At 41.3% G+C, this 11,598-nt stretch overlaps 1 protein-coding gene across 2 annotated transcripts; it reads right to left on the bottom strand.

Annotated features, from left to right (window-relative positions):
* Window positions 1–6: 6 nt before the first annotated feature.
* On the bottom strand, window positions 7–9,273 carry saraf (store-operated calcium entry-associated regulatory factor). Of its 2 annotated transcripts, XM_063883837.1 has the most exons (7): window positions 9,080–9,272; window positions 3,075–3,250; window positions 2,644–2,836; window positions 2,264–2,557; window positions 2,017–2,173; window positions 1,795–1,892; window positions 7–778 (listed from the first exon to the last, which is right to left on the bottom strand). In XM_063883837.1, the coding sequence occupies exons 1-7, from the start codon at window positions 9,144–9,146 to the stop codon at window positions 753–755; spliced, it is 1,011 nt and encodes a 336-aa protein (XP_063739907.1). In that variant the 5' UTR covers window positions 9,147–9,272; the 3' UTR covers window positions 7–752. The 2 variants fall into 2 exon arrangements, with proteins under 2 accessions (XP_063739907.1, XP_063739906.1); XM_063883836.1 differs by having other exon boundaries at window positions 2,017–2,557; window positions 9,080–9,273.
* Between the last annotated feature and the right edge of the window lie 2,325 nt (window positions 9,274–11,598).

Below are 11,598 nucleotides of genomic sequence, written 5' to 3'. Positions count from 1 at the left end.
CACGCATATGTTTTTAGATTTTATTGGATTGTCACCAAAATATCTTACGTGTCTTAAAACTAATGTCATCTTAATAAAACACTTCAAATTCGCTTTACACATCTTTAACTACATTTATTGAATAATATAGAAACAAAGGTATGAGTGCTAGCAGGAAAACCGATGCTGGAAGTGGAAAAACACTTAACTGATGACCAGATAGAACCAGTTCTATCATGATTCTGGCCTTTGTTGTGTGCATATTCTTTTCTCCATATCTTCCTTTTATTTTATGTCTAGTAAAAATGCAACGGTGTTACACGTTTCATAGATCTTTCTTCATCTGAGGCAGAACACACTCATGCACACAGACAACAAGCCATTTCCTCAACCAAAATACAATTAATAAACAAATACAATTTAGCAATAAAAGAGTGGATGCACACTGCAACATGACATCTGAATATGCAATGCTAATTGGATCAATAAACAACTGCGACATCATCTTATGAAAACACATCAAAGTAATGCCAAGCTTTTCCAAACAACACGGAAGCCACACTTCAGAGAAGAAGTCCGTCAGACAGGGATTCCTGTCAGCGGCTGACATCAGAGGCCTCCAGAGGACCCAGGCTCAGCATGCTGCTGTTACTCTGTTGTTGGACGAGTTCCTCTGTGCATGAAGAAAGGTCTTCTCCTGATGCTTCATCATGTGTTTATATGTTCTTGTATTATTCTCAGTGCCATCCATGGTCCATCCGCCTTCACGGCTTCTATCTTCTCTTGGTTCCTCCAAACCCTGTCAAACAAAGACTTTAGTCAGCTGTTCCTACAGCAGCTCTCCGCATGCTGGAGACACATTGCAATTGAAACACACACATCAGGCATAGATAGGGTTCTGTGATTCACAGCAAAACACCATGGTGAGTTTCGCTCTGGCTTTGTTGGGATTGTTATTTTAGTTGTTGGACCCAGCACTGTGCAACTCTTCACTGGGTTCGTGTATTCTGGGTAGGTTAACATCTACAGACTACAGCAGGCTATGTTCAAGGGCAATGTTCTGTTGTATGTTGAGTGAAGTGTGCCTGTTGAGCAGAACAGTTAATATTTCAGGCGGAAGTCACACTGTTCCTTTGAACCACCCATCAGAATCCCACGTTATCAGAATGTGTGATGGTCCCTAAATACTATGCTAACAACTATCCAAATAAAGCATTCAGTAAAGTATGGTAAAAGTGACTGACCATGTGATGGGTCCCAGAATACAGTGAAACACCTGTGCTTGTAAATATGAAATCTACATTTTTAGTTATGACATTCAGCAATAATTAATAAAGAATGCAATTTGCTTCATGTTAACATTAGTGTTAAACTGTGTGAAGCTAACTTCAGATTCTCACATTGTTTGGTTCATGGATGATATACCAGTTCATTGTTAACCTTAGTTGGCAGCTGTTCTCATTGTGTTACATGCTAAAACAACCACCATCTGTACTGCAACAGTTTTTAGTTTTAAAAGTTTCGCTGACTTTAGTCGCCAAAAAGTGAAATTTTGTGCAATCGACTATTCTAGCGCAAACCTTTCTAAATCTTCAGTAAGCATTGTTTTCAGCCATGAGTAGCTGACATCTCGTCATTGAGGAAGAGAAAACAGCATGTATGGAATGTAGGTTCTTCACAATTAAAGTCACAGAGTACACACTTTAATGGTATACAAAGTCATCAAAACTATGTGAGTGTGTGTGTGTGTGTGTGTGTGTGTGTGTGTGTGTGTGTGTGTGTGTGTCTCCTTTAGCTAACATTCAGTGGTTTTACCTGAAGCAGTGCGTGTCCCAGAGGAAGAAGTGGAGGAGCCTCCAGCAGCAGGACGGCGGTCAGTGTATGATGAGTAGGAGTTGCTGTGGGGCTGACTTCTGAAAAACAAACATCCACAAGGCCCTGAGAGGAGTGGAAGAGGAACAAATCCTCCAATTCCTAAACAAGTCTTACATTCTGTATTTTTCAGTCATTTTCCTATCTCGTCATGTCTGTACTGACCTCTGACTGCCAAACATATATCCCAGCAGCCCTCCTGTTCCCATCCCAGTCCAGAAGCCTCCACCTGTTCTGGGGCGAGCCTGGCCTCCTGGGAACTGTTGTCTGTTGTGAGTGTAGTCACTGTGGAAACCATAGCCAGGGTTGGCACCAGCATAGCCTGAACACACAACAAGAACAGATTGAAGTTTCAGGGAGTGGGATGTGATCACGCTTCGCACTGCAGCGTGTATCGTGCTTGACATATTACCTGAGCTGCCTGTGAAGTCAGGCTTGAATCCCGGGGGTGGGGGTCGTGTGTTGGAGCTGTGGTGATCATCTCTTGGGTAACCAGCCTGTTCTCCGTCCTGCCCCCCCTGGGCTGTGTTCCCGCTGAGGAACAGCTTGTAGACACCAAAGGCTAAGAGCAGAAGCATAGCGACCCCCAGCAGGCCTGATGAGTCCTCCCCGCCTGAGGGGTACGAGCTCTGATGGGTCTGCTGTTGACCCTGATGCTTGTTTCCAGAGAAACCACTGAAGAAACTGGAGGCGAAGCTCCACAGCCCTGAGAAAGACAGAACAGATGTTTATGGATATGTAGTTATTGTGTGAAGATGAAGCCTCTAGAACTTCAAGTCGCCATAATCCCACCTCTTTTAAATCCACCATGCGTCCCCCCGCTGCCCTGGGCTGTCCTCCGGCCCCCTTCAGTCAGCTCCAGAGTGTACTCAAGCCCACAGGAGCCCCTCAGGATGTGGGCGTCATCAGGGTGGCTGTAGCCCTCACAGCTCACCTCAATGCGACCAAATCGGTAGGCATTGTCCATATCAGTCTTACACTCCCACTGTGAGGGGGGTGAACACAACATGTAACCTCTACTCTAAGATTCAAACACTTGCTAACTTCATTTTTCTTTTTTTTTTCAAAAAGCAAAAACTAAATTATGAGAAGATGAGTTTTATGCTCAGTCAGTCAGACCTCCTAGGATAAAAGTGTGTTTGTTGAGCTACAGCCTGACAAAGCATAATTGAGAGTTAAGAAAGTCCCAATCACAATATGTCAGAGTCGTTTTTCTCTTTCACCTGCACATCCACCCCATCCCAGCCTTTGTTCTGACACTGAACCACATCTGGGCTGAAGCGGCATCCCGCAGAACCTCCCACACACTGCAGCTGCAGCACGGGACTGGAGCGCCTCGCTGTGGTGTAGCGGCCCCGGTACAGAGTCAGCGTCTGGACATCCCTCAGCAGCACGCTGCCTAAAGTGGGCACAGGAGAAGAAAACGTATATCGTAAGCCACTGAAAACAAAATGCAAAATAGACAGCTACTGAGGAGGCAACCGCTTTAACAGGGAATGGAGCTCTTGCATTTTGTTTTAATTAGATATTTTCATCAATGTACAGGCTGGGGGAATACACACTTTGACACACCAGTCCTGTACATTGACACTCAGTAACTCAAAGAAAAGGTGCTACATTGCTTTGTTTTTTAGCCTAAAAAAAATGCATATAGTGACCATTACAAAGCACATATCAAACGATATGAAAATAGCCGCTGTGAGATACGAACCCAGTCATGCTTTCAAAAGGTATCAAACCACTGTCTTACCGCTAACGGCCTGAGCTACTGTTCAGACGTTGAAAGAACCAGGTGAATATTTATTATTGACTATTTGCTTGTAGCTGTTCCCAATTGGGAAAAACTGTCATAATTGGCTACAAATTCATCACTGAATGAATAGGCATGGTTCGGCAGGGGACTTTATTTATTGTTTGGCCGTCAAATACATGCAGGACAGTAATCTTTGTCCACAGGTGGTTCCCCCACACAAAGGCTGTGATACCAGCTTTTACAAAGCGTGCACTCCGTGTGGAAGAAAAGGGCAAAAAAAAAAAAGATATGCTTTAGGACAGTTGTATAATAAAACATTACAGTAATCAACTTCAAGTGCTCCAAACTTGCCTTACCCATTCGTCCAGGGTGTCATGTTCGCCACACACCCGACATAGCTCAGACAAATCATCTGTTGATTACAGATAGCCATGTTATTGGCTGAAATAAATAGCACTTGCATAACAACTGAAAACAAATTAGAAACCAACCCGTTTCCTTGATGAGCTGTTGCGCTATGTCCATTCGCAGATGGCTGATCCCCTGCTCATCAAAGGGACCAGCCACCAGTTTCATCAACAATCGACAAAATATTTGTGCGGCAAACGTGGTGTTAGCTCTATGGCCGAGTTGGTCTATATACTTTATACAAGGTCTTGCCCTTCTTTGACATTATGTCAGCACTTTTTCCATCCATGCTGACGATTATAAATGGCCCGTCTAAACAGCTAAATGTATATCCTTTGCCACTTAATTAGCTAATTGACTTCATCCAGTGATCAATTTCAATGTCATTGTTACTGTTTTTCCCAATTGTTGGGAACAGCTACAAGCAATTTGTCAATATGAAATATTCAACATACTTTTTCAACGTCTGAACAGTAGCTCAGGCCATTAACGGTAAGGCAGTGGATTAATACCTTTTGAAAGCATGACTGGGTTCGTATCTCACAGCGGCTACTTTCATAGCGTTTGATATGTGCTTTGTAATGTTCACTATATACACTTTTTAGGCAAAAAACAAAGCAATATCCTTTCAGATGGCCATGCTTGTGTTTTGTCCATAACACATGGCTTTTGCATTCGTTTTTGAGGTTTGTGTTGGCAGCGTCTGCCTGTGTCATATTGTGAATATCACCAGTTAACATGGTGGGGTTTATTTCATCCATGTTAAACGGTGATTTGTAAACAGCTGACAAGAGCTGACAAGATGTATATGGTTCAAGCAGCACGTTGTTCCTGTCAGTGGTGTAATGAGTAACATTCATGGTTGATATGTATATTGCCCAAATGTACGGGTTTGAATCCTGTCGCTAGACTATGAATATTGTTTATTTTCATTTAGATTTTTTGGCCAGCATATTTTCTGTTGTTGTCTGTAGGTGGTCGACATGTACATTTGACATGAACTGGTGATGTTAACGTATTTTCGCCGAGGTTTTCTGCGTTGTCTGGTCACACTTCAGACACACAAGTTACGTGAAAATGTGGCGGAAAAGGTAAACAAACGCCACCAGTTAAACCGGAATCCAGTTAAACTGGAACACCGGAAGTGTTACTCAGATCCTTTACTTGAGTAAAATTACAGACACTGTGGTCTTAAAATACTCCCAATACAAGTAAAAATCCTGATTTCAAAAATTGTACTCAAGTAAAAGTAAAAAAGTATTTGCACCAAAATATAATTAAAGTACCAAAGGTATTCATTTTGCACAATGTCCCATTTCAGAATAACACAAAGTACAGATATATTATCAGCTAAATGTATTGCAAATATCAAAGTAAAATAATCATTATGCCGAATGGATCTTTTCGCAGGATTATATTATTATGGTTATTATATTATCCTTGTTTTGTACTACAAGTAGGGTGGCCAGACGTCCGGCTTTAGGCCGGACAGTCCGGCTTTTCAATGCCCTGTCCGGCGTCCGGCGCAGCATCAAGCCGGACGCGTATTTGTCCTCCTTCTTGAGGCACTAGCCTTGAAGAGCGGAGTTCTAGAATCTTTGCTGGGACACAGCACAACGTCCAATGCCGTAACATATCTGTTCTAAAAAATGATTGGCTAAGAGCGGTGTCAGATAAATATCTGCTATATCATTGGTTAAAAACGTAAACAAGGCTCCATATGCTGCTACCTCATAGTATGCGGGCTTCTTTGACAGAAAGTTCGCATCATGCCAAAACGTAAGACCTCATTCAATCCAGAATGGACGAAAGAGCACGATTTTATATCTAAAAGCAGTCGAGACTCCTTTCATGGCTTCTGCACACTTTGTCGTTGTGATTTTGACATAAGCAGTAAGGGAAAAGCTGCCATTGAACGACATGCGGATACGGAGAAGCATAAAACTAATAGACGTGCGGCAGGTACCTCTTCAATGAGGACATTTTTTCGTGAAGCCTTGTCGCCCCTGGATAATAAAATAACCGCTGCTGAGCTGTGCAAGGTTTACCATGCTGTAAAGCATCACCAGTCGTACAGAAGTGTAGACTGCGGCGTGAAAGTGGACCGGGAGATTTTCAGTGACTCGCCCACAGCTAAAGGGATGACCTGTGGCCGAACAAAAGCCAAGGCATTGTGCGAGAACGTCCTCGGGCCCTATTCTGTACAGTTACATACCGACTACATAAAAGAAAACAACCTACCCTTTTCCGTGGCAACCGACGCCTCAAATAAAGGAACGACCAAGTGTTTTCCCATTGTGGTAAGGTATTTTCACTTTGATGAAGGCATCCAACATGTCCTGTTGGATTTCTATAGTGACAGCAACGAAACGTCACAGGCCATAACAAACCAGCTGCTGGCAAAACTTGAGATGTCTGGCTTAGAAGTGAAGAACATGTCTGCATATGCAGCAGACAATGCCAGTGTCAATTATGGCAAACATAACAGTGTGTATCAGAAGTTGAAACTGAGCCAAAAAGATGTGCTCCCTGCAAACTGTTTGGCCCATATTCTGCATAACGCAACCAGATATGCAGCAAACAGCCTTGATTTTGATGTGGAAAATGCTGTGCTGAAGGTTTACAGCCATTTCAGCATATCAGCAAGCAGAACAGCGCAATTAAAGGAATTCTGTGAGTTTGTGGAGGTGGAGGAATGCAACCTGCTGCGGCATGTTGTCACCAGGTGGTTGTCCCTGCTGCCATCCATTGACAGAATCCTGAAATATTGGAAGGCCCTGACCAGCTACTTCCAGAGTGAGGGTGAGGGGGACTGTGCCAGAACTGTGTGGAGATGTTTTGGAGAGGAAAGCAATGAGGTGTCAGAGACATATTTTCTGTTTCTCAGCCATGTTCTTAAGGTGTTCTCCGACACGATCGAAGCACTTGAGGCAAAATCCTTCAGCATTACATCAGTGTTTAAGGTAATGACTGAACTAAAACAAAAGCTAGAAAGAAGGATGAAGGACACGTTCTTTGGGTTTACTGTTAACAGCAAACTGAAGCAGCTGCCCCCTTGCCAGTCAAAAAAATGTGAAGCAGATTTTCTGCTTTTTTATGAAAGAGCAAAGAAATACATCAGTGAAAGATATGACTTCTCTGACACAAGCTTTCATAGCAAAGTGGCCAAGCTTGGCCTCACAACTTCTGTGCCATTTGAAGACTACAGTGCTGCTGTCCAGGCCTGCAATCTGGACATTGATATGGATGGACTGTATGAGGAATATGCCATGGTGGAAGGTTCCTTCAGCTCACCAGAAATGGAAGTTTGCCACAGTGAGGAACGATATTTGAAACTGTTTTCCAAAGCAGATGTACCACTTGTGAATCTCAGGAAGGTCAGCGCCTATATTTTCTCCATCCCATGCAGCAATGCACACACAGAACGTGTCTTTTCAATGATGACAACTGCATGGAGAAACGAGAGGAATCGCCTGGATGTGGACAGTGTCAAGGCTGAGCTGCAAGTGTGTGTCAATTTCACTTATCCCTGCACAGAGGTGTACAAGAAGTTCATTGAAAACAAAAAACTCTTGGATGCAGCCAGGAAAGAACAGAAGTATTGCAGATAGACAATCAACTACTTTGGTGAGTACACTAGTCTTGTGATTTCACTGATGGGCTGCATGAAATATTTATATTTATTGGGTTGAAAACAATACAGATGTTTGAAGGTTGATAACAGTATTCTTGCTATGTTGTTATTTGTACCAGTCCCTGCAGGATATAAACAGGCCCAGGGGCAGTGGGGGCTTGGAAGCCATGATGTCAGAGGTGCTGTTGTCTCCTGAGCTGCTACAGAGGGTGAATGTGGAGTTTGCCTAAATACAGGTGGACTGCTGTACACACACACACATATACAGATGAAGACACTGAAGACAAGTCCCCAAAAGACTGAAGCACTTTAGAAATGCTATACTTTTTGAGCAGTTGAATGTAAATGTTGTTGTTTTTTTTACAATCTCCTTTGTTGTTTACATAAAAGGTTATTTATGCTTTTCAAAAAAGCATTTTTGTATTATTATGTATGTTACCTGTTATTTGTTTTTTCCATTTAAGTCCACACATGTTATGCTTTGTGGCACTCTGCACTTTAAAAGATTCATCTCAGTGGTCAGTTTTTGAACACCACAATGTATTGAATAAATACAAATACTGTGAACAAACCCTTTTTGACTTTTCATTAATATTTTTCCCTATTCAGCTACACAAACATCATCTTTAAACCACACAAAATTGTATTGTAAATGAGAGTATACCAGAGTCCTATGTACATCATAGTAATTTATTGATATGCCGCATAATGTCCTCCTTTTCGGTGTTATGGAAATGGTCACCCTAACTACAAGAGATGTTGGTATTGTAGTTTTCTCGGTGCAGAACACATTTAGATAGTTGACATACTATGCATTATACCATATCAGTATATCGTGTTTTTACATACAAAGAACATTTAAGTGTTTATTAAATGTAGGAGAGTAAAAAGTGACATCTTGCCTCTGAACCGCAGTGTAGAATTATTAAGTATCATTCAACGGAAGTACTCAAGTAAAGTACAATATACCCAAAAACTACAATACTTGAGTAAATGAACTCAGTAACTTTCCACCACTGGATTTTATTGTAGATATTGGAGTTAAAAATAATGGTAATCGTTTCTTGAGTAATCTTTATTTTCACTGTGACGCACTTATGAACTTATAATCATTAGTGTAACATCACCGACAGACATTAATAAACACGAAGTAAATGCCTTCAAATTGAAGTCTCAAAATGTCCCAATGGGCAGGAGGAATTACAAGCAGGATCTGTACCATGATCTGGGTTTACTTAGTTCCGATTTAATGTTTTACTAGTTGTTCGCCTTCAGGAAGTGGGGAACTGTTAGCGGAAGTAGCAGTTGTGTCTGTATGGTTGCCGCTGATGATTGTGCACGTAGTAAAGTTACTTTGCAACACTACCCTAACACTTTTTAACCGATGAATTCATTAAAATATGTGTGACCCAGAGGAAGGAAGCGGTACATACCGTCATCCCAGCTCGCGCTGTGTCCCACCAGCAGGAGCTGCAGCAGCACGGTAACACAGCCCTTCATCCCGATCGGGCCTGACTCCTCTCTGATTAAATGACGCTCACTGAGACCTAACGCTACAGGCTGCTGTCACGGATCACTAACCATGGACCTGAGAGCTCAGCTTCCGTGTTACGTCATCTGTTGTTTTCGCAACCAATGGGGGACTTGCACGGTTGCTGCAGATCATTGCGTCATTCAACTACAGTATCATATACATGTGGGAAATAAAATAATAATTAAAAAGTATTCTCTGAGATTTATATTGCTTTCTATTTTTTAATAGTTAATCATTTATTTACCTGCTGTTTTTGTTTATTGGGTGTTGCTATTTAAGTGAGGTAAAGTAGTTTCTATACTGTTATTTTGAAAGCATGTTTGGGCACTGGGTGATTAGGGCACCTGGTGTAATTGGGTCAGTGACGTTTTAGAATTTCAAAACAGTAAACAAATTAAAATGATAAGAGAAGTCCAATATTGATTTTTTTGTGTAAATCTATATGTATATTTTCAGTTTTTATAAGTGCCCTTTGTTAAAAATAACAATATATGGAATTTTAATGCGTTTCATTGTATACAGTCCTTGAAAATGTCATACGGTGAAACGTTATTATTTTTTTAAATAAATAAAATTTGATATTCATGTCACAGTTAAAAAACACCAAAAATGTAATAGTTGATATGTTAGTATTCTATAACTAATTCAAAATATAAACACTTACACAACAAATACTAGATATTTAGTTTTTTAATGACTACGGCGTCTCACCTTTTAACATTTGTTCTATTTTTTTGCTATAAATTCATCAAAAATGGTCAAAGGTTATATATATTTATATATCATACTATCTCTCCTCCATTACATTCATTAACCATGTAGAATAACAAATTATTAATTTGATTTATTATAAAATTCAGTGTTTTACCATATGACATATTTTGTTTGACCGTATGACATGCAATGTCAATGTTTCTTTGCATTTTGAATGTATTAAATTGATGTAGGTCAATTCAGAATAGTTTCAAAGAACAAGTGAACCTTTTATTAATAGTTGAGAAATTGTGAAAAATTCATTACTCAGTTAAAGAAAAGAACAGTTACATTCATATCTGCCATCAAAAGGTTATGAACAACCTAATATCATAAAATGTACAATAACACAATATAACAATACAATCAAAGCTCATGTTTCATATCGATAGATTCCTCAAACTGATTTGTGATTTTCCCTTGGCTACAAAAAAAAACGTTTAACAAAACATTACAGTAACATCGTTGAAACAGTAACTTTATCTTTCATTAATATAAACAAACATCCTCCGCCCCCCACCCATGCACTCACATGCACGCACACACACTGACACGTACACACAACTACCACAAAGGGCTGGTCATTGCTCAACTTTTCACACCAATATGAATCTTTCCCAGTCCTCAAGTGACAATCTTGAGCTTCGACTGGTTGATGGCTCTGGTTCTGAGATGACAGCAATGACATCTGTTTGGAAGTAGAACACCACATCTCGGATTTGGGGCCATACAAAGCAATTCTTCGTCCCAGACTGCTGCATACAGGAGACCTCGACTTCTTCTCCGACGACCTTCAGTACCTGCCCAACAAAAGGCTTTTTGTCATAAGACACTATAACCATCTTTCCAACCACGTCATCTTGGGTCGGAATGGTGGCAGAGGGTGCAGCTTTTTCAGTATTATAATTTAGGACTGAGGGTGATTCACATTCACAGGAAAGTCCCATACGATGGCAAAAACAGGACAGTTCTCTGCAGGAGATCTTGCCTGGGGTGTTTGTTGTCACCTGATGAATACCCAAAGTGCCTCTGACTACTGGCAAAACATCTGGCACTGCCTCATCCACCCTGGCGATGTCAGCCTCTGATACCCAATGGAACTTGACACTCGAATTTGACTTTTCCAGAAAGGAAAACAATTCTTCAGGGTGTTGGATATCACCTCCTTGAAGCACAAATGCATCGGCAATCCTTTTTATTGAGCCACCAACACCATCTGGCGCCCCCTTTCCATGTGCCTTCTCTGAAAAGTTCCATGTCATCTCCTTAATGCCACGAATAAAAGGCAAGGTGCACATCAGATAGAAATTTTTCCTATTCCTATATTGCGTTAGTGGGCCATCACTCATGAAGTGCACAGTGGTGATTCTTGGATTGCGTTGGATGTCATCCAGCACAGGCTTCAAATGTGCCCATACTGCCCGCTCGTCATGTCTTAAGGAGTCAGATATTGTGGCATAAGCTTGTGACCCCTCTTCCGTGTAAGCCATGCATGTATGGACAGTGGCCTGTTTTCGACTCCCCCCCCAGTGGAAGTGCTGGACCTCAACATTCAGCTTACAGGCGTAGTTCTCTGAAAAGTCCATGTGGACTACAGCCTCATGGTGTTTTAGACTGTTCTTGACTTCTCTGCATTTCTCCACCTGATGAATCCACGTATACTGA

This window comes from Eleginops maclovinus, chromosome 5, assembly GCF_036324505.1.
Source record: "Eleginops maclovinus isolate JMC-PN-2008 ecotype Puerto Natales chromosome 5, JC_Emac_rtc_rv5, whole genome shotgun sequence".
Lineage (NCBI taxonomy): Eukaryota > Metazoa > Chordata > Actinopteri > Perciformes > Eleginopidae > Eleginops > Eleginops maclovinus.
The sequence above is the reverse complement of the archived record's forward strand: the minus strand, read 5'-3'. Positions and strand labels throughout refer to the sequence as shown.